Below are 22,500 nucleotides of genomic sequence, written 5' to 3'. Positions count from 1 at the left end.
TTTTGTATATTTGTGTGCATTATTGCTTTAATTCTGGTTCTATGGCATCGCCCATCACTGTCTCTATCACTTCAAAACGGCTTCTATCAAACATGGTCAGTAGATGGCAGTATAAGCTCTATATCTCAGCACAGGGAACACTGGTCTTACAGTCACTGCCAGGGGCTCATGGAGCCAAACCACAAAAGGCCGTAGATTAAGAGGTCTTGTAATTGATCATAATACGCAATATAAATGGTGATTGTGTACAAATCACCCGTTTGTATATAAAACCCATCAGTGAGTGATTCAAAGCAGCCTTTTTTTAAATGCCACTTCCAACTTATGGGGCCTTTACGTTAGGCTTCACAGGCCCCGAGTCAGGCCTGAACACGGCCGGTAGGAGGATAAAGAGCATCAGACGACAGCGTGTTTGTTTCTGCGGCGGTTGCCATGCATGAGAAGTGGAGGGCGGTAGCAGGCCGGTCGTCTGATCTGGGAGCTGTTGTTCATCAGTGGCTGGCCTTTAAAGGTTGCACTCTGTCACAATACACTAGCGCCTGGGACTCCCGCGGCAGAGAAGTGTCACAGGCGCTTACTGTCAGCCGCTCGGCCAGCCTGAGTCAGAAGCACCCCCCCTCTCCTCTAACACACACCCCATTGCTCCCCGTGATGCTCACACACACAAACACACATGTACACATATACACATACACACACACACAACCCTCCAAGCACTTTCTGTAATGCGAACAGCAAACACACACATATGCAATCACCCAATCGCTCTGTGTAATTCTAACAGCAAACACAAACACACACACACACACACACCCAATCGCTCTTGTGTTGCTAACAGCAAACACACACCCAAGCGCTCTGTGATGCTAACAGCGACGCACCCTGACTGGTTAGCCCGCTGCTCCAACTGCTAGAGCCTCAGTGGTGATGCGCAGGCATCGCCTGGCCTGGTTTGCTATTTCTATAGCGTCCCAGAGTGATGTTTATACGCTGTCGCAAGCGTTTAGGGTTTGAGCGGAGCGGCCGGCGCCACAGGGCCTCGTCGGTGAACACATGAGAGCACGTCGACGCGCGCCCTCTCTTTATCACTATCTGGATCGGATGTCTTTTCTCGTTCGAGCGTGACTCCATCTTAAACGTTGTCTACGGCTAGGGTTTTTCCACCAGACTTCAACGTTCTAACGGTGTGGTTGAAAGAGACGAAGAACGTGCTAACTGTTTAACATATGCAGAGGAGTGTGGTCCACTGCCGGGCTCCACCACAGAGCTGCAGTCGACCTCACGTGAGGCCGCGCTGCGGCTGCAGCGCTGCTCGTTACCAACGGTCCTGCCCGGGCTTATCTCCCCCTCGCTGGTTATCTGAGCAGAGGGCTGCAGTGGTTCTGCCGCAGCCATCTAAGGGCCGGCCCTAATGATGATGACAGGAAGCCTCAAACGGGGCTAAACAGGGACGCCTCGCCTGTAGCCCTTATCTCTGGCGCTGATCTGCAGCAGATAAGCCCCCACCCCCTCTCTCTCTTTCTCTCGCATCTCTTTCTATCCCCCCTTCTTCCTCTTTTTTGTGTTCCTGTGATCTGAGAGTCCTTGTCTCTTGTTCTAATGTTTTGCTCCTCGTTCTCTTCTCTTACTCCTCGTTGGAGAGATACTCGCTGGAGCTGAGCTTCTCTCTGGCCCCCTCCCAACCAGAGAGTCATCTCCTTCCTCACAAAGAGTCCACTCCTTCCTCTCTCCACCTTCCCCACCAGAGAGTCCTCTCCTTCCTCCCAACCAGAGTCCTCTCCTTCCTCCCAACCAGAGTCCTCTCCTCCCTCCCAGAGAGTCCTCTCCTTCCTCCCAACCAGAGTCCTCTCCTTCCTCCCAACCAGAGAGTCCTCTCCTTCCTCCCAACCAGGGTCCTCTCCTTCCTCCCAACCAGAGAGTCCTCTCCTTCCTCCCAACCAGAGAGTCCTCTCCTTCCTCCCAACCAGAGTCCTCTCCTTCCTCCCAACCAGAGAGTCCTCTCCTTCCTCCCAACCAGAGCCCTCTCCTTCCTCCCAGAGAGTCCTCTCCTTCCTCCCAGAGAGTCCTCTCCTTCCTCCCAGAGAGTCCTCTCCTGCCTTCCCAACAGAAAGTCCTCTCCTTTCTCTTCCTCCTCTCCTTCCTCTCTCCTTCCTCCCAACCAGAAAGTCCTCTCCTTCCTCTCCCTCCTCTCCTTCCTCTCTCCTTCCTCCCAACCAGAGAGTCCTCTCCTTCCTCCCAACGTCCCCCCCCCCTCAACGTCAGACAGTGTGTACTGTCCATGCAGCTCAACCAAGAGAAACCACGCTCAGCGACCTTATTATTTGATTATTCAAACCTAACTTGAGTACAATCTGCACTAATCCGTAAATTCCCCTGCACCACGAGGCCATGTGAACGCCGGAGCCAGCCTGTTATTCTGAGCTGCGGCCTCCGGCTAGCCTGATTGAGTTTGTCTGTTATCAGCAGCAAACCAAAAGGCAGTTGAGGCTGTGTGTTTGTATCTCTGTGTTGACGCTTGTGTGTGTGTGTGTGTGTGTGTGTGTGTGTATGTGTGTGTGTGTGTGTGTGTGTGTGTGTGTGTGTGTGTGTGTGTGTGTGTGTGTGTGTGTGTGTGTGTGTGTGTGTGTGTGTGTGTGTGTGTGTGTGTGTGTGTGTGGTGTGTGCACTTGTGTGTGTGTGTGTGTGTGAATGCTCACACGTTTTTTGTGTGTGTGTGCGTGTGTGTGCATGCTTGTATGTATGTACGTGGCATGGCACGGGTGTGTGTGTGTGTGTGTGTGTGAGGTATGAACGTGCGGTTCGGATGTGTGAATCTCGCACCGCTGTGCGTGCCCTCCTGTAGGAGCGGTACTGCCCCCCCCCCACGCGCTGATGGCTAAGTGAACGTATTAGTGGTGGAGCGAACGCGGGGTGAGTCAGCCCTCTAATAGGTCAACTGTTGCAGCACATCGCAGTCACGCCATGGCGGCTCCTCTTCCTCTGCAGGACGCTCAGTGCGCCGCAGCACAGCGGACCCTCGCCCGGCGCCCCTCGGTGGGTTCGAACAGCGAACCTCCGATCGGACTCTGCTGTTGTCGTGTGAATCGATTATACAGCTGACGAGGGGGATCGCCGCGTTCTTCAGAAACACGCCGCTCGCGTTTAAAAATAAATACGAAACACTTTAACAGAGTACGTCCCCAGACACGCATCACACACGCTGGTGTAATGAGGTTAGTAAGAACGGTGGGGGCGGCGGTTTAGATTTAAAGAGGCAGGAGGCCCTCTCTTCAGCGCCGGCTGGCATGAGGCTGGGGGCCTTCCTCTTTCACAAGCAGGGGAAATACCGCCTCCTCAGACACGCTCTTATCGTGTTCTTCAGCATTTCTCACAGTGCGCGGTCAAAATGGCTAAAAGCTGTTTTCAGCGGCTCTGCCTGGCAGTGGCTCGCTGTGTGTGAAGTTCAGTAGCAGGACGGACCAGAGGAGAAAACACGGAGCGCTAAGTCCTCTATCGGGACGCTGCTCCAGCCTCCAGACTAATCTGATGGAGAATGCCTTTGTTTGGTTCCTTTTTTTTTTTTTTACAAATCTGCAATTTTGTTCTTTAACCAAGAAAGTTTGTGACCTGAAGAAGAGTTTTCTTGAATTTAGCAACCTCACACGCACGGACAAGCATCGACCATGCATACACACACACCGGGTCGTTTCTGGGCCCTGAGTCCAGGTCCTGAGTTCTGGGTCTGGGTCCTTCGTCCCTGGGTCCCTGGGTCCCTGAGTCCTGGGCCCTGAGTCCTGGGCCCTGAGTCCAGGTCCTGAGTTCTGGGTCTGGGTCCTTCGTCCCTGGGTCCCTGAGTCCTGGGCCCTGAGTCCAGGTCCTGAGTTCTGGGTCTGGGTCCTTCGTCCCTGGGTCCCTGAGTCCTGGGCCCTGAGTCCAGGTCCTGAGTTCTGGGTCGGGGTCCTTCGGCCCTGGGTCCCTGAGTCCTGGCCCTGGGTCCAGGTCATGGGACCAGAGCCTGGATCCAGGATCCGGGTCTGAACCAGCTCTGACATCTGGTGCCCTGTCTCTGCCAGGCCGCCCCCGCTGCACACAGTACTCTTTCCTGGCGTGGTCCCTGAATATGTTCTCTTCACTAACATGCACTCACACGCACACACAGACACACACACACACAAGAATGTATGCACACACACACACACACACACACACACACACACACACACACACACACACACACACACACACACACACACACACACACACACACACACACACACACACACACACACACAACAGACAGAGAACACACACACTTGTGTACACATACATTTGCATGACATATACGCTCAATGCAACATGTGTATACAAACTTAAGTAAACACAGGAAACCTGTCACAATTTCTACACACCAAACCTGCTTTCCTCACACCCCCGCACACACGGAGCTGTGACAACAGTGTAGGAGCATATGCCCTGGGTCCTCTGGGAACCGGTATAATTAATCAGATACTAGGATGCAAGCGGTGCTTAGCTTGGTACACACACGCACACACACACGCACGCACACAAACACACAGGAAACCTAGCGTAAGAGAGCTAATGTAGGTTCTTAGAAGTCTGACTTATTTCTGGACTTCTTATTTTTTGCACCAATAATTACATTCTTCTTCTTCTTCGCTTTTTCCCCCCGCTTCCTTCTCGCATCCTGTTCTTCCTCTGCAGACCCGCCCCTCTGTTAGAGCCAGCCGCTTCTCGGACCCCACCCTCCATACGCACACACACACCCAGTAATGAGTGTGTGTGTGTGTGTGTGTCTGTGTGTGTGTGTGTGTGTGTGTGTGTGTGTGTGTGTGTGTGTGTGTGTGTGTGTCTGTGTCTGTGTCTGTGTCTGTGTGTGTGTGTGTGTGTGTGTGTGTGTGTGTGTGTGTGTGTGTGTGTGTGTGTGTGTGTGTGTGTGTGTGTGTGTGTGTCTGTGTCTGTGTGTGTGTGTGTGTGTGTGTGTGTGTGTGTGTGTGTGTGTGTGTGTGTGTGTGTGTGTGTGTGTGTGCGCAAGGCTTCCGTGCAGCCTTAATTAGAGAGACTCCTGTCCCGAGCACTAAAACATTAAGATGACACCCTCGTCATTCAGCACTCCTTTAATCGGCACAATTATTGTAATTTGGTCGCAATAACGTGTAATAATAAAAGCGCTGGAATAAAAGCGCAGGCAGCTCTTAAAGAGAAGCTCTTGAGTTTCTCAAAAAACTGGCAGAATCCATTTGTTCTCATCGGATCAATACTTCTGAACTTCATCTGCCTTCTTGGGAGAAGACTTTGCTCTTATTCCTCTGGCTGTTGTTCAGGTGTATACACGGTCTCCAGCCTCACACCAGATGAACTGTGGAACACTCCTGGTCCTCCTAATGTCTGTCTGTCAGTCTCTGCAGCCTTGTCCTCATGTCTGTCTGTCTGTCTCTATAGCCTGGTCCTCATGTCTGTCTGTCTGTCTGTCTCTACAGCCTTGTCCTCATGTCTGTCTGTCTGTCTGTCTGCTTCTATAGCCTGGTCCTCATGTCTGTCTGTCTGTCTCTATAGCTTGGTCCTCATGTCTGTCTGTCTGTCTGTCTCTGTCTCTGCTGCCCTGTCCAGCAGCAGGACCCCGAGAGACGGATCTCAACAGAATAAAAACTAACTCTCAGAGCCGCCCTAAAGCACCCCTGAATTTGTTTAAAGACAATCAAATCAAATAAACAAAGGCGGCGAAGAGGCAAACATGCCCCCCTCCTCCCCCACCTCACCGGGGGAGACACCTTCTTTATTTAGCCTACACACACTGGGTCACTGGCCCCCACCCAGATGCTGGTGGTCATGTGTTGACGGAGGGACAGCGGACCCTGAGCAGCGCTGAGGGCAGTGGAGCCCAGGCGGGGGTGGAGGGAGGGAGGGGACAGGACGGAGGAGGTGGAGGAGGTTGGGGTTGGAGTGGGATCTCTGATTGGTGGATTCCAGGCAGAGTGTGTATGTGGTGGAGGCCAGGGGGGGATGGGCAGCATCATGTGGGTGCTCTCACCTGCTGGGTGAAACCCAGGGGGGGGGGGGGGGGGGGGCGTCAGGGGGGCTTGCTTGTCTCAGGTGTGGCTGCAGGCCCCCGGGGCAGGGGAGCTGCTCGGAACACGCACGCACGCACGCACGCACGCACGCACGCACGCACGCACGCACGCACGCACGCACGCACGCACGCACGCACGCACGCGCGCACCCCTATCTACACACACACCTATATACATACATACATACATACACACCAACACACACACCCCTATAATGCTCACACACTGCCCTGTCAGGCCCCTTGGCTGTTATGCTGTTTGTGTTTTCAGAGGGAAGCCAGTAATCTGGTGCTGCTGTTGTGACCGCTGTCTGTGTGTATTTAGGGTGGCGTCCTAGGTGTGTGTGTTTGTTAATTTGCTGAGCTGTTTGGGTGTGTGTGGGTGCATGTGTTTGCTCGAGGCCTACGTTGTTGATCCTCAAGCCCTCAGGTGTTTGCATGACATTGGTGACTAACGCGTGAATCAGCCTCCCCCTCCTCCCATCACCAAACCCCACTGAGCACTGGTCACAAACCACGTGTGTGTGTGTGTGTGTGTGTGTGTGTGTGTGTGTGTGTGTGTGTGTGTGTGTGTGTGTGTGTGTGTGTGTGTGTGTGTGTGTGTGTGTGTGTGTGTGTGTGTGTGTGTGTGAGAGACAGAGCCTACCCTGCATCTCCACGCTGTTGCAAAAATTTGTCAATTTCGATGTTATGTACACACTAGTATTACAAGTTGAACAATTTGAAGTTTGTGTGCGCCTATTCTGTCAAGTGAACTCGACAAGAGCATTCTTTGTAAGCAAATCCTTAAAGCCCTTTTCATTCCTGTTGCTAAGCTCCGGTAGGATTAGACTGAGAGGCACGATCACATGAACACCTTTAATGTGGATTTAGAATAACCACGCTAGCATTTATGGATTCAATATGAAAAACAAGGACCTGTCCCAAGGTGATGGACCGCGGAATTCTGTCAGAAAGTCAGAAATGTACACTTTTTGGGCCGCAGGGAAAACCAAAAGTATTTGTTTTAAACCAGTACGACAGTGGTAACGATAGCTATGCTGCTGGTGTACTAGTAGTCCATAAAAAGAGCATGTTGGCCCACATTTGTGCCTATAGATACAGTGGCCTGGTGAATTAACACGTTCTGACAGTTGTGGTTTTGTTTATCGACCTGTGGGTGTGTGTGTGTGTTTCTGTGTGTGTGTGTATGTGTGTGTTTCGTTGGAGTGTGTGTGTGTGTGTGTGTGTGTGTGTGTGTGTGTGTGTGTGTGTGTGTGTGTGTGTGTGTGTGTGTGTGTGTGTGTGTGTGTGTGTGTGTGTGTGTTTCGGTTTGTGTGTTTGTCTTCAGATGTTTATCACATTTCACACACTGTTCTCACTAAAGATTTATCCGGGTCTGTTTTGTTGTTGGTTTATTTTTATCATATGGCAGTTAAGTTCAGTTTAGGCATTTATTTGATCACCCACTCAGAGAAACTGTACAGAGAAACTGAAACTTGATTAACTGCTAAGATAAACATTATGTTAATAGTGGCTGCGGAACCATTTCCGTCTTTGTTTGCAGTGTCTGCATACTGTTTTAATGTCGTACCAGGCCATTGGTCATTGGAAGTCATACAAAAGTGTGTGTGTGTGCGTGTGTGCGTGTGTGTGTTTGAGCCTACGCTGTGTCTCCAGGCCGTGAGAAAGAGCACGGGTATCTCTGTTTTAAAGAAGCTTTTCATTCTGGGCACGGCCGTGCGGCCAGTCGGTGTACAGCTTAAGGATTTCAGCTATCAGATTTTCCTGCTAAGTTGTCTGGAATGATGCGGTTTCATCGCTGAAAAGGTTCCCTGAATCGCAGGCGCCTACCAAGATTCCCCCCCCCCTGGCCGAGTATTCAGGACATTGAGGAATGAAATAAAGGCGGCATCCAAAAATGGACCCACGTTTTGGAATAAACTCCCCCTCCCCGCTCCCTCCCTCAGTGGATCTCATGTTTAAGATATTATATAACCTCAATTCATCTTTCTAAAGGTCAGCCTGTCCTGTCTGTTATGCTATGACTCCGATGAGGGCGTACTTGTTGAGGTCTGCTCCCTGGTCACGCAGAGGGCTTTGCTTGGCTTGTAACGATGAGGCTCATCGCCACTTCTCCTTGGAGTTAGATAATCCATCCCAGACACATAGCGTACATAAAGCAGATCCGTTTCCTGCTCTCCTCCTCCTCTTCCTCCTCCTCCACGCCATGAGATGATATGATATTAACTGGCCCTCACCGCCATTAGCCCACCACAGCTCCTCCATGGCTCAATTAGTGTCAGAACGCCTCTCTCCGTTTGTGATTAGCCCCTCACATAGCCCCCCTCCGGCCCCTAGACTTCACCGTTGGATCCTCCTGGTTCAGGACCCTCACAGCATCCCTCCCTGTTCATAAATCAGGCGGCTTGAGGTTTGCAGCCTGGTCATACTTTCCCTGAACGGGGCCGGGGGCTGTTCTGAACCGAGGGTTCAGCTCAGGTTTTCGGGGTCTGGAACGGAGTGGCTGAGTTCTTGTGTTGTTTTTGTGTGTGTGTGCGCACACACACACACGGCACATGAGTTTAATCAAGGTTTTGGAGCAAGCAGGCCGGGGCCCGCGCCTGACGGGCCAATCACGCCGGGGCTGCCGGGGAGTTTTATCAGCCTGGTGTGTTTCCCATTAGCCCGGCTCGTCTCTGTGGTTGGCGCGGGGACTCAGAGGTCCGGCTCAAACATAGCAGCGCGCAATTACGCAGACTTAACGGCCGCAGATGTATATGGAAAGCAGACGCCACCGCCGTACATTTCTCTCATTGGTTGGTACTGCCCCGAAGTCCAGCAAAGCTGAGGGGGGGAGAGAGAGGGGGAAGGCAGCGAGAGGCAAAGACGGATCGGGTGAGAGTGGGGGAGGGGGGAAAGGGAGGAGGGCGGGGGGAGAAAGGAGGGAAGAACATTTCTTGCAGCATTTGATTCAAATCAATGAAATATGTCTGGGGTTTAGAGCGTACAGAGAACATGGCGTCGGCCAAAGTGAAACCACATTTGCGCTCCCCTTCTCCGCCTCTGGGGTGGGGGTGGGGGGGGGGTGGTGCTGGCATCCTCTCATGCAACAATAGCCCCCCCATCCCATTGCTGACGCCAGCGTGTTGGCCTGTCAGTGGCCCAGCCCGATCAGAGCTCTGTGGGGGTGGGGGGGGGGGGGGGGGGGGGGGGGGGGGGGGGGGGGAGACGCGTGCCAGCACGAGCCCCGCATCTAGAAGATCACCCGGCGCAGCGCTGTGCCTCCGACCGTCCTAATCGGATTCTGGAGACAAAGACCCCACCGCTGTGTGCGAGGCGCGTGTGTCCGGGCCTTTTATGGGACGTTTGTCAGGGAGAGATTCTGCTGCGTGCGGCCGGGCTTTAGCGTCTATGGTGGCGTCAGGACTTGGCAGAGTCAGCCCACTGATTTGGCGGGGGAGGCAGGCAACGGAGAGGGTGAGGGTGAGAGGGAGGATAAGGGTGAGAGGGAGGGTGAGGGTGAGAGGGAGGGTGAGGGTGAGAGGGAGGTGTCTGGACTCTCTCTGGCCCCGCCCCTCGGCCCCAGTGCCTGCCAGGCTGAGGGCAGCAGAAGAAAGGCCGGGTCCCTCAGAAGACGCGCAGAGACCTATTAGCATTTGCATAAGCCGAGAGGCCCTCAAGGGGCCCGCCGCACGGACGACGGCCGGCCCTCAGCACTCTTACCGCTGCCGGGCCCGGGGCCCCGTCAATGGGCCCTTTGTGTGCGAGCCGCTGCAGGGACGGCCCGAGTGTATCTCATCAGCCTGTTTAAAGGCAGCATGACAGCTTCCTCTGCACTCAAACGGGGGGCGTCCATCTTGTCTGACGACGAGAGATCCCTGATAAGGAAGCTTTGTTCTGGGGTCTCAGTCACCGTGTCCTGGGAGGAAGGAGAATGACAGATATCATTTGTTTGATGACTTGAACAACTAGTCAACATCAATTGACTCTAAGTGGTCTCATCAAAGGGTGTGAGCCGTGTGGTGAACACTGCCAGTGTGTTCTAATGGGCAGCGTTTACCCTCACACCCCCATCACTCCCAGGCCTCTGAGGGACTTTCCTCCTTTTTTTCTGTCCCTTCATTCTTCTCTCATTTCTTCATTTCATTCTGGGTCACCTCCCTCAATGAGTCACGTTCCTCCTTTTCTTCTTTCTGTCTTCCGCCATCTTCCTCATCCTATCTGGAGGCTGGTAGGGGGCGGGGCTAGCCCGCTCTGATTGACAGGAGCATGGGGAGCCTAACTAGGTCAGTGGAGAATGCCGGTTGCGGACCGGGTCAGTGCGAGTGATAGTCACTGCCTCTCGGTCAGTAAGCCCGGGGGGAGCTCAGTGATGGATGCGGCACATCAGCGTTCATAATCAATCATTTGTTGTTAATTTGGGTTGTTTTCAACAATGACATTGGGAACTGCGATGTAGCATGCAGAGTTTCCCTTGGCTTTGGCCTCAGCCACAATGTAGGGTTTAATGTTAACTTCACCAATTACTGAGGTACCCTCTATCCAAAGGGAAAGCTTAGCTGAAACCAGATGTTCCTAGCCAAAACATTTCAAAACATGTTCTACGGTTAAAGAATTTTTAAAGGTTTTCTGGGTTGTTTTCGCTCGCTTATCTCGAAGCCAGTGATTCATTATTGTCTCATAAATGGAGAAGAATCCTCGTAAATTCATTGGATATTTTAGTTCCACAGAAGACGGAAGTGTGTGTGTGTGTGTGTGTGTGTGTGTGTGTGTGTGTGTGTGTGTGTGTGTGTGTGTGTGTGTGTGTGTGTGTGTGTGTGTGTGTGTGTGTGTGTGTGTGTGTGTGTGGTTGTGAGTCATTGGCTCCTGTTAGTCCGTGTTCACAGACCCACAAATAAACAGCATTGAGCAGCTGGAGGTGGAGGCAGAATCACAAGCCTCTCTCAGTCCGCAGACGGGTTAATACAGTTCATGGGAAAGGAACTCACACACACACACACACACACACACACACACACACACACACACACACACACACACACACACACACACACACACACACACACACACACACACACACACACACACACACACACACAAACCCGTGCATAGCCGCTGTATGATTCCCCCTCAAAGTTTTCAGTTCACCACTGGACCGTTGATCCTGACGGATTCTCCTTAAATGTGAAGAGAGCATCGATGCCTTTGATGCCCTACAGGGGGGCAGGCGGACACACACACATACACACACATCCACAGCATGTAAAAGGTCCACCACAAAAGAGATTGATGCCTTGGTGCACACACACCAGCGTGCCCGCCTGTACATGTTTGTGTTTGTGACATCTGTCTCGTCCTGCCCCCCCCCCCCCCACGAGTGACGAAGGTCACATGGGCCCGGGGTCATCAGTGTGCCAACTGGGTGACCTTCTGTGCGACCTTCTGCTTAAAGGTTCTCACACACAGAAAGTCAGTGAGTGGAGGCTTTGTCCGCTGGAGCACAGCTGTGGCCCGCTGTCCTCTGCTCGCCCGGCGCCCTCCCATCCTCCCTCTCTTCCCCCTCCGCTCCCTCCCCCCCCCCCCCCCCCTCTACCCGCCCGGCCGCCGCGCCCTCTGTGAGTGGGTGGATGACACAGATCCACCTGCAGCCGCTGGCGGGATGATGACACGATGCACCCCAGTCACATGACATGGAAACAAACAATGGTGCTGTGAGGCGATGGAGGGCCCGCCCCTCCCCCCCCCCCCCCCCTCCCCCCCCCCCCCCCCCCCCCTCCCCCACAGCCGCAGGGCCCTGTCACTCATCCCCGCTGCCGCCACCAGGCCCCAAGCTTGTCAGTCGACGGCCATTGAACGAGTGACTGAGTCTGATGTCTCTGGTGCTCAACGGCTCCTTCACCTACTGAACGATAGAGCACGTAGGAATCCCATGGCTTAGCTTTCCTCTTCTGAACCGGTCCAGTGTACACTCGACTTTTCATCTCCTCTAGTTTCCTCTTTCGGCTCTGTGTCCTCGTTGTACACTGTATCGTTTCGGAATAGCCAACATTATAGAGTGGCCCTTCTTCAGCTGCTAAGCTAAATTAAGTGAGCTACTTAGGATTCCCAGTGAACAGGACACAGGGCTTATTCCCAGACAGATGCTGACCTCCCCTGGAAAGCTTTAGCGTGTTACTTCACTGCTGGGCCCCAATCAACCAATCAGGCCACAGGACAGGCTGGGTCTCTGGTCACATGCTGTAACAGATCGGAGCACGGGGGGGGGGGGGGGGGCATGCCCCCCTTCTCCCGCTGCGTATCAGAGGACGATGAGAAGTAGGAGAGGATGGGGTGGGGTGGGGGTCAGCAGGGCCGGGCTGGTGGTGGTGGGAGATGGTGGGCCAGGGGCCGGTGGAGTGGGGGGGTGGGGGGGGGGGGGGCTCAGGAAGGACAGATGAGGAGAGCGGCAATCGAGTCAACATGGCTGCTCGCTGCTCCGCTCATCTGATAAGGGCATGCTGGGCCGGTGATGGACGGCTGGCGTCAATGACGTCCCGAGCACGATCTCTTTCAGTAGGACTGATCGGATTAACTAGATGGACTGATTGTCGCCGGGCCATTAGCAGGTAGACGGGCCTCATCCGTCTGCCCGCACGCGCCCCGCTGGCCCCTGGGTACGTTACGGTGTTGGCTGACCTTGTTACTTGACCTTGCTGCTGAGGCGTGGGCAGGCATGTGGGCTCACAGCTCCCGGTGTCAGTGGAGCTCTGCGTGCGTAACACCCAAACGTCCATAAGTATCTGGGCCTCGTGTGTGGTTGTTGTTGTTATTGTTGTTGTTGTTGTTGTTGTTGTTATGTAAAGCTCTAAATCACGTTCACAGCGCCAACGCCCCTTTATTGTTATGTATCTGTCAACCCAAGGAAGCGAGTGCCGGATCGCACATGGCGGCGTTTCCTCTGCAACGCTGGCTATTGACACAGGAAACGGTAAATCATGCAGAGATGGAGCTATCGGCACGGCGGGCTGTTTGCTCGGCGGGGCGATAACGAGGGCGGTGCGCTAACTGTGACAGAGCGTCGCGCGCGGCTTTCCGTCGGAGAGGCCTGCTAAATTGCGCTGATTGGCATCTTCTCAGATTTCCTCCTCTGCACAGCAAAGATAGCATCCTCCCTCCCACTCTATCTGCCCTCCAAACCCCCCGCCCCTGAACCATCTCCCCCCCCACCCCCCAAATCGACTTATCTCCCCTTACTTATGATGAGCAGCCTAATGGTGGCCGTTGTGTGCTGTATCGCTGCCATCCACCGCCCCCCCCCCGCCCCCCTCCCCGCCCATCTCACTAATGTTCTGCTGAGGGTGGTGTTATTTTACGCCCATCGCAACAAATTTGTCATGACATGTTTTGTTTAACTTGGTGTATTTTGTCAGCATTCGGGCCGTTATGCACAGTTCTATTTGGTTTCCCTTAAAGCCAAGGCAAACTGCTCCCACTGATTTGTGTTGATGCGGCTCATTTATGTTTTTGTTAGTTTTTAGTTGGAGCAGTGCGGTAGAAACACTGAGCGGTTTGGTGACGCGGTCTGTGGAGCCGTCTGTCTGTTGATCTGTTGGTGCTGTGTTCCTCATGACCGGTCCACTAGCGCCACTCCAACGTATCCACTCTGTTGAATCGTCTGCACTAGCAAATATCAACTTCCCCGTTGGACCTTTTTCATCATGCATAAATTAAAGTAGATAATTTCCTTCAACTTATTTCAGTGGAAATCCTCCTCTTAAATACCTCTCTTTGAATTAACGATGACACAGGGAACCTGGAGCTTGCCTTGGCCACAGCCACAATATAGGGTTTAATGTTATCTTCAACAACTGAGGTGCCTTCTATCAGAAAAACGTTCCTGGTTCTTTTGGAACAGATTTTCATCTTGTTCCGTGATATCGTCCTCGTTAAGAGTTTGCACTGCGAACACAAACAAGATACAATTGATTGTGTCTGAATACTCCTAAGTTCTTCTCCTGCAACTCACATGAAGCCTCCGTCTCCGTCTCCCCAGGATCTCCAAGAACATCCCCACCACCAAGGACGTGGAGCCACTGCTGGAGATCGACGGGGACAGCCGCAGCTTCGAGGTGTTCCTCTCCTCCCGCACGCCCGTGCTCACCGCCCGCGCGTGGACACCTTCCTGCCCTGCACCGTCAACCTGGACCCCAAGCTGAGGGAGATCATCGGCAGGTCTGTAGCCCCTCAGTCAGGCTGGTGTACCGCCCACAGCTGTAGTCCGGGTGGGGGACACAGGTGGAGTTCCCAGGTGGAGGTAGGGGCCGCTATTGAACCACAGGTACCTGCTCCGGCCCACCGTCAGGTGGAAAACACCCACAAACGAGACGCGGCTGTCCTGCCCCGCTGAGGGACAGTACTTACAGTAGACCATCACACACACTCAGCCACTCATTAGCCATTCAGGCCATTCATCGCTACTTCTGACTCTTCCCAAGGGACCGGTTGTCCCCTGTCACCGTTGGCACCGCCGTGTTTGTGTGTGTGTTCTGTGTGTGTGTGTGTGGTGTGTGTGTGTGTGTGTGTGGGTGTGTGTGTGTGTGTGTGTGTGTGTGTGTGTGTGTGTGTGTGTGTGTGTGTGTCCCGGTCTGTCCCTCCGTCCCTGGGAGTGCCAATGACGTGTGGTGTTATGTTGCTGCATCATTGCCTTACGAACCAACAGAGACACCGCGGACACGGGACGTCTGTGGTGTCGGCCCGGGGTTGAGTCACTGCGGACGGGCCGGCCGAGGTCTCTCCGTCGACAGAGACGTCCAGTACAGTCAATAGTAAATGCTGGGCTGGCTCGATCCTGTGTGTGTCCGGGGAGGAGGAAGGTGACCTGTGCTTTGGGCATTGAAGTCGTTCTGTCCCACGCCGTGATGTAATGACTGGAAGGCCACACGCCCTCCCCTGTCCCCCCTCCCCAGCCTGGCCTCCCACTCAGGGGCCCCCAGTTTTCACTCTGTGATATCTAAGTGTAATGCAGAGGGGTCCACTCTGTGATATCTAAGTGTGATGCAGAGGGGTCCACTCTGGATATCTAAGTGTGATGCAGAGTGGTTCACTCTGTGATATCTAAGTGTAATGCAGAGTGGTTCACTCTGTGATATCTAGTGTAATGCAGAGTGGTTCACTCTGTGATATCTAGTGTAATGCAGTGTGTTTCACTCTGTGATATCTAAGTGTAATGCAGAGTGGTTCACTCTGTGATATCTAAGTGTAATGCAGAGTGGTTCACATCTGTGATATCTAAGTGTGATGCAGTGTGTTTTCACTCTGTGATATCTAAGTGTGATGCAGAGTGGTTCACTCTGTGATATCTAAGTGTGATGCAGAGTGGTTCACTCTGTGATATCTAAGTGTGATGCAGAGTGGTTCACTCTGTGATATCTAAGTGTGATGCAGAGTGGTTCACTCTGTGATATCTAAGTGTGATGCAGAGTGGTTCACTCTGTGATATCTAAGTGTAATGCAGTGTGTTTCACTCTGTGATATCTAAGTGTAATGCCGAGTGGTTCACTCTGTGATATCTAAGTGTAATGCAGAGTGGTTCACTCTGTGATATCTAAGTGTGATGCAGAGGGGTCCACTCTGTGATATCTAAGTGTGATGCAGAGTGGTCCACTCTGTGATATCTAAGTGTAATGCAGAGTGGTTCACTCTGTGATATCTAAGTGTAATGCAGTGTGTTTCACTCTGTGATATCTAAGTGTAATGCAGTGTGTTTCACTCTGTGATATCTAAGTGTAATGCAGTGTTTTCACTCTGTGATATCTAAGTGTAATGCAGAGTGGTTCACTCTGTGATATCTAAGTGTAATGCAGAGCGGTTCACTCTGTGATATCTAAGTGTAATGCAGAGCGGTTCACTCTGTGATATCTAAGTGTAATGTAGAGCGGTTCACTCTGTGATATCTAAGTGTAATGCAGAGTGGTTCACTCTGTGATATCTAAGTGTAATGTAGAGTGGTTCACTCTGTGATATCTAAGTGTGATGCAGAGTGGTTCACTCTGTGATATCTAAGTGTGATGCAGAGTGGTTCACTCTGTGATATCTAAGTGTGATGCAGAGGGGTCACTCTGTGATATCTAAGTGTAATGTGAGTGGTTTCACTCTGTGATATCTAAGTGTAATGCAGTGTGTTTCACTCTGTGATATCTAAGTGTAATGCAGTGTGTTTCACTCTGTGATATCTAAGTGTAATGCAGAGTGGTTCACTCTGTGATATCTAAGTGTAATGCAGTGTGTTTCACTCTGTGATATCTAAGTGTAATGTAGAGTGGTTCACTCTGTGATATCTAAGTGTAATGCAGAGTGTTCACTCTGTGATATCTAAGTGTAATGCAGTGTGGTTCACTCTGTGATATCTAAGTGTAATGCAGAGTGGTTCACTCTGTGATATCTAAGTGTAATGCAGAGTGGTTCACTCTGTGATATCTAAGTGTAATGTAGAGTGCTTCCCTCCCACTCAGTGCTCGTTTGGCTCCCACAAACCACCAGGTTAAACAGGATTTATTAGTCACTTAATACATGTTGTTTTTACAGAGTTGTCCTTTTTTTGTTGACAAATTCAGCAATGCATCCAGTGCCAAAGCTCTCTGCTGCCATGTATTTGTAGAAGGCAGACTTGGCACATCTCCTGGTGGCGTTTAAAGTTACTTAGCAGCAATCAAAGTAGGAGGACGTATCACCAGTGGATCTCATTGATAAGAAAACCCACTTTTTCTTCCGTTTGCAATCGGGATGAGAATGCTCTTTATTCTGGATGACAACGTGTCTGTTTTGTTCGCTACAGCGTGGTGAAACCTCCCAGATCCTCCCCTGTGCCCTCGTCTGAGAGGATGGAGTCAGGCTAAAGCCCTGCTGAGTGGGCCGATCTAAAGGCTCTTCAGAGTCAAAGCCAACATGTGAATCTCCATCTGAAACACATCGGTTTCCTTGACATGGTCCCTCTCCCTCTCTCTCCTCCTCTCCTCTCTTTCTCTCCTCCTCTCCTCTCTCCTCCCCTCTCCTCTCTCCCGCCCACCCTCTCCCTCTCCCTCTCTCTCTCTGGATGATAATTAGAGTTCAGTCCAAAATTAAGTGTTTAGCTGTATAGCGTGACACACTGCCTTGCCCATGGGAAGGATTCTAACCCGAGACCTTCTCCTGTAAAGAATCCATCAGAGTGAAAGACCTTCATCATGTATTAGCATGATGAGCATCATCACGATGACAATGATGACGCTGCTGATGATGATGATGATGATGATGATGAACGACCGGTCTCCTCCTGTCTCCAGACGTGCGCGCGGCCCGAGAGCAGCTCCACATGAGCGCGGTGCCCTACCCCACCCTGCAGGAGGCCCCGCCCCGCGCGGCCCCCCACGGGTACGGCCCGCCCCCGCCGCCTGCTCCCCAACCGGCTCCTTCCCGGTGCCCCCGGCCCCCCAGCCTCACAGCTCCTACTTCAGCGGCATGACTGGGCCGCAGCACCCCTTCTACAACCGGGTAAGAGCACTGACCAGGCCCCTGCCCCCCCCCCCCCCCCCGGGTCCCTTAGACACGTCCCTAGCCCCCCTGAGCCACTCAGGTTCTCCTACAGACCGTTTGGTTCCCCTCCTGACAGAGGACCCCGGTCAGGACCAGAGGATGATGGTTTAAGGGACCCTCTGTCCTCTGGCCGTCTGACGCTGGCAGACTGGGGTTCAGACTCACAGTAGAAGCACTGGACACTTGCTAGCTGCCTGCTCCACCCTCCCTGATCCCCACAACCCACCAGCCCTCCTCCACTCTCCTGGTAGCCATTGAAGTGTGTGTGTGTGTGTGTGTGTGTGTGTGTGTGGTGTGTGTGTGGTGTGTGTTGTGTGTGTGGTGTGTGTGTGTGTGTGTGTGTGTGTGTGGTGTGCTGGCCTGCGTGCGTGCGTGCGTGCGTGCGTGCGTGTGTGTGTGTGTGTGTTGTGTGTTTGTGTGTGTGTGGTGTGTGTGTGTGTGTGTGTGTGTGTGAGGTCTCCCCTGGTATGATTTCCATTGTGTTGTGTTTTTAACCCCTGCCTCCATCATTTTGTTGTACCCATAGCCGTATTTCCCCAACCATGTGTATCATCTGCCACGGCATTACCCCCACCACGTCCCCTCCTCCTCCTTCTCCCGCCCCTCCTTTAAGGCCCACGGACCGCCCAAGGAGCACGCCGGCGGCCTGGTGAGTAGGACCGAGCCTGGAGCCTTCAGTACGCTAGGGGCGTGGGGACTAGGAACAGCCGGGGGTCCGCTAGAGGACCAGCGCCTGGACTCTAACATCATTATTATTACCATGATGAATTTGAGGATGTACTACTATGTCAACCTATGTCTAACCATTTCAAGAGCCTCTTTCTATCTCTCTATCTCCTATCTCTCTGTCTCTCTCTCTTTCACTCTCACTCTCTTGCTCTCTATCTCTACGAGTGTGAATTAACCCTTAAGTTTAAGCTCCAATTCAAACACTTTGAGATAAAACGCGTTTTTTGGGTGAGACTTCTAGGAAGGAGGGTGATGTGTTTATAGATGTTATACCTCATGGTTATGACCCATAGTAAACTTGTGATGCTGTTTCTGTACCTGGTTGTGTACGAGTGATACACAAGCGTTGTTTTGTAGGCTAGATGGAATACTTACACACTGTAAACGGTAGGGAAGTAAAGCCCTCTCGGACGCGGACATCTAAATCTGCCGTTGCCCAGAACAGCTCCCGACACCCACAAGACACGTGACCATGTTATAGAACACCCTCACTCCCCCTGAGTCCTCTGGAGTCTTTATCTGTGATCTTCCCCCCCGGTGTCAGACCAAGTTTGGCTCGAACCCCAAATCCCAATCCCCCCCAGTACCCCCAAAACCCTGCTCGGGCCCTGGGTCTGGTTCATAAAGTTCTTGTCTCTCTAGTAGCAGACAAACTCTGTGCCTTGACTCCACTCAGAAACCTAAGCATTAATGATCCCGTACTCTACAGAGTAGTGTAGACTCTGATCAGAGCCGCCTTTGGGGAGGTCTCTGACCCCCGCTGGTCTCTCCGGGGTCGGAGCGCCCCCAGGTCCACCTCACAGACCCAGGACCAGAGGGTGAGTTCCGTATTACTTCCAGAAGCCATGTATGTACTGAGCCAGCTCCCCCCCCCCCCCCCCCCATACAACCTGCTGTCCCTTTGTCTGTGGCGTGTCAGGATGTTATCGCTGAGGACCCCAAAGAAGAGCCCCGCTGCTGCTCTGAGCCCCCCATGGTAACCCGACTAACCAGCGCTGAGTGGACCTATTGGAGCACGCACGCACTGCGCACGCACATGCATACACATGCACACAAGACTGAACACTTGCACACTCACACAAAAAAAAAAAACACAGCCACAAACATGCAAATGCCACACGCACAAGCACACAGCCACATACACCACACACAGCCACACAAACAAACACAAACACACAGGCACACACAAACTCACAGGCCTGGTTTGGTTGAGGCATGGAGATGGAGAATCGGTGGAATGCAGCTCGATATCTAGTTATTATAGCTGACCAGCTATTATGGGAACGTATTTGCTAGCAAAAACGACCCCAGACACCTTTTTGTGTGTGTAATGAGCTCACACGCTGAATGCATGCAGCTGAGAGAGGACTCCTCCTCCAGGTATCTGCATGGCCTGGATGTGAACAGGCTACTGACTGCTGATCCGAGCATGCCACCGCTGATGGTTAGATGGAGATCATCATCGAGCCTCGCTCTTATCACCTCATCACTGTCACACACGGCTGGATATCTGGGTAGCATCCTGTGTGAGCTGTTTGAACGCAGCGCAGGGTTAACCACCAAGAACACGTGCCTCACCTAACACTCAGCAACGGCCCGGAAACCCAGAAGGTGGACACTGAGGCTCCTCTCCGTCCTCTCAAATCTGTCCGCCTGTGGCCTGAAAAAGTAAGTGGAGGGGCGGAGTCCGCTCGGCGTTTCCTGTTGTTGAGCCGACCGTGACGCTCTCTCAGGGCCAGAGGAAAAGCATACGGGTGGTTTTGCTCCTATCGGTTCGGTTAGCGGTTCTTCTAGGTCCGAGAGGAAACCGTCGTATCTCGATGGTTGTTGGTCTCCAGCAGGGATCCGTTCCATGTGACGCCCGGATACAGATACACCTCCCAGCAATGTGATTGGTTGAAGCAGATCTGAAGTGAAGAATTGATTCGAGCTCCTCAGCCATCAGACTTCAGACGTTATCTACAGTCCGATGTCTCTACCAACTAGAGGGTAGCAAGGGTTGAGATCTCATCAGCAGAGCAGAAGGCTGTCTGTTCATCGACCCTCTGTCGTTTGAGGAAAGAGGGAAACAATTTGATGAAGACTTTAAACAGCCCATGCTCCGTGACGTCGCTTGTTACAGGCCGACCGTCAAAGATTAGAAAGATTCTCTCTTTCCTGCCATTCCTTTCCATCTCCCAACTCTTCCTTATCTTTGTCTCTCTCTCCTCCCTTCATCCTAGTTTCCCGGCTCTTCTCCACGTTCATAACCATGCTCCTACCGTTTCTGTGCGTGAAATCTTTCACAAGCTCAATAATGTGTGTATGTCTGTATGTGTGTGCTGGTGTGCGTGCGCACTTGCGATAGCCTGTGTGTGTGTGTGTGTGGTGTGTGTGTGGTGTGTTGTGTGTGTGTGTGTGGTTGTGTGTGTGTGTGTGTGTGTGTGTGTGTGTGTGTGTATATATCTCTATGTGCTGGTGTGTGTGCGCACTTGCGATAGCCTGTGTGTTTGAGTGTGTCCCTGTATGGATGTTTGTGTGTGTCTCTGTATGTGTGTGTGTGTGTGTGTGTGTGTGTGTGTGTATATGTAGCAGGGCCCAGCCCTGTGTAATTGCCTGGCTGATATAAGCACAAGTACAGATTCCTCCGGCTTGCCGGGATTATCATCAGAGAGACTGTTGGGGTTGGCAACACACACACACACACACACACACACACACACACACACCACACACACACACACCACACACACACACACACACACACACACACACACACACACACACACACACACACACACACACACACGCAGTGCGCGGAGGCGGTGACAATGAGCCTGGCGCTCGCAGGGCTTATCTCCTTAGCGAGACGCTTCCTCCCTGGCTGAGCTCTGTTTCCTCTTCCCCATCGCGGTGCCTGGCCCACAGCTCAGCCCAGCTGTAATTACAGCCTTATCACACTCGGGAGGGTTCTCCACACACAAACACATCTACCGCACACACACACTTGCCCGGAACGCACACACACACGCTTGCACATTCGCACGTTTGCTTTTCCACACTTGTTCTAGAACAGTCGCTCAGCAGTCTGAATTGAGAAATAGTATTTAAGTCTTCTTCTTCCCTCTGAAACTTCTGCTTTTCCCCCTGTGTGGAGCGAGGGGATGTCTCACTCTCGCCTCTGTCTGCCTTCTGTCTCTCTCTCGCTCTCCGTGTCTGTCCTTTCTCTCAGCCTCTCTCTCTGGCTCTCTCCATGGCTGCAATTTCTTCTCTCTCTCTCTTTCTCCCTCCCTCTGTGTCTGTCCTTTCTCTGTGCGTGTCTGTCTCTCCTTCTCTCTCCCTCTCTCTGTGTCTGTACCTCTCTGTCTCTCTTCCTATGTCCGTCTCTCTTCCTATGTCCGTCTGTTATCTCCCTCTGTGTCCGTGTCTCTCTCCCACCACGTGTGTTTCTATCTCTATCTCCCTCCCTCTGTGTGTGTGTCTCTCTGTATGTGCGTCTCTCTCTCTCTCTCTCTCTCTCTCTCTCTCTCTCTCTCTCTCTCTCTTCTCTCTCTATCTCCTCCTCCTCTCTCTCTCTCTCTCTCTCTCTCTCTCTCTCTCTCTCCTCTCTCTCTCTCTCTCTCTCTTCCCCCCCCCCCCCCCCCCCCCCTCCCTCCCTCCCTCCTTCATGTCTCTCTCCCTCCGTGTGTCTCTCTCCCTCCGTGTCTCTCTGTGGTTCCAGTGGGCCCGGCTGCAGGGCGGTGGTGTTCTGGTCTGCAGAGATTAGCTTCCACCGGCTCACCGCGCACCAAGCCGTAAAACAAAAACCCAATAATTCTGCTCCAAATAGCCCGGTCCTCATCTCTGTGCTGTCTTGACCTGACCGGAGAGACGCTTCCCCACACCCCTGTCTCCCCCGCCCCCCCCCGCCCTGTTGGGAGACAGATAAATGTAAATGCGTGATGTCCTGGGCTCCAGGCCGGTGTGACTGCCAGTGTCTTTCTGTGGGTCAGCCTTTCAACTGTCGCTCTCTGTTTCCCTCCCCCCTAAAGAAACACTGAGGGAAAATGGTGGAGTTATGCCTTTTACAAACTGATGTCTGCCCGCATTTCTCTCTGCCTGACGTGCTCCATGTGCTTGTCTGTCTGTTGTCTGTCTGTCTTTCTCTCTCCCCCCCCCCCCCCCCCCCCCTCCTCTCTCGAAGCAGTCAAAGT

General features: G+C 52.7%; 2 protein-coding genes across 2 annotated transcripts in view; both read left to right on the top strand.

Annotated features, from left to right (window-relative positions):
- Positions 1 to 22,073, top strand: part of LOC130382126 (kinase D-interacting substrate of 220 kDa B-like) — a 43,517-nt gene extending 21,444 nt beyond the window's left edge. The window contains 7 exon segments of the mRNA XM_056589737.1: positions 14,082 to 14,194; positions 14,197 to 14,256; positions 17,347 to 17,442; positions 17,445 to 17,557; positions 18,126 to 18,248; positions 19,248 to 19,304; positions 22,029 to 22,073. Coding sequence (XP_056445712.1) covers positions 14,082 to 14,194; positions 14,197 to 14,256; positions 17,347 to 17,442; positions 17,445 to 17,557; positions 18,126 to 18,248; positions 19,248 to 19,304; positions 22,029 to 22,073 — 607 coding nt within the window.
- A 168-nt stretch (positions 22,074 to 22,241) lies between these two features.
- Positions 22,242 to 22,500, top strand: part of grhl1 (grainyhead-like transcription factor 1) — a 12,270-nt gene continuing 12,011 nt past the window's right edge. The window contains exon 1 of the mRNA XM_056589736.1: positions 22,242 to 22,268. Within this exon, the coding sequence (XP_056445711.1) occupies positions 22,242 to 22,268 (27 nt within the window). The remainder of the gene's footprint in view (positions 22,269 to 22,500) is intronic.

The sequence above is a fragment of the Gadus chalcogrammus genome, chromosome 5 (assembly GCF_026213295.1).
Source record: "Gadus chalcogrammus isolate NIFS_2021 chromosome 5, NIFS_Gcha_1.0, whole genome shotgun sequence".
Lineage (NCBI taxonomy): Eukaryota > Metazoa > Chordata > Actinopteri > Gadiformes > Gadidae > Gadus > Gadus chalcogrammus.
Note: the sequence above shows the minus strand (reverse complement) of the source record. Positions and strands in the feature narration are given on the sequence as shown.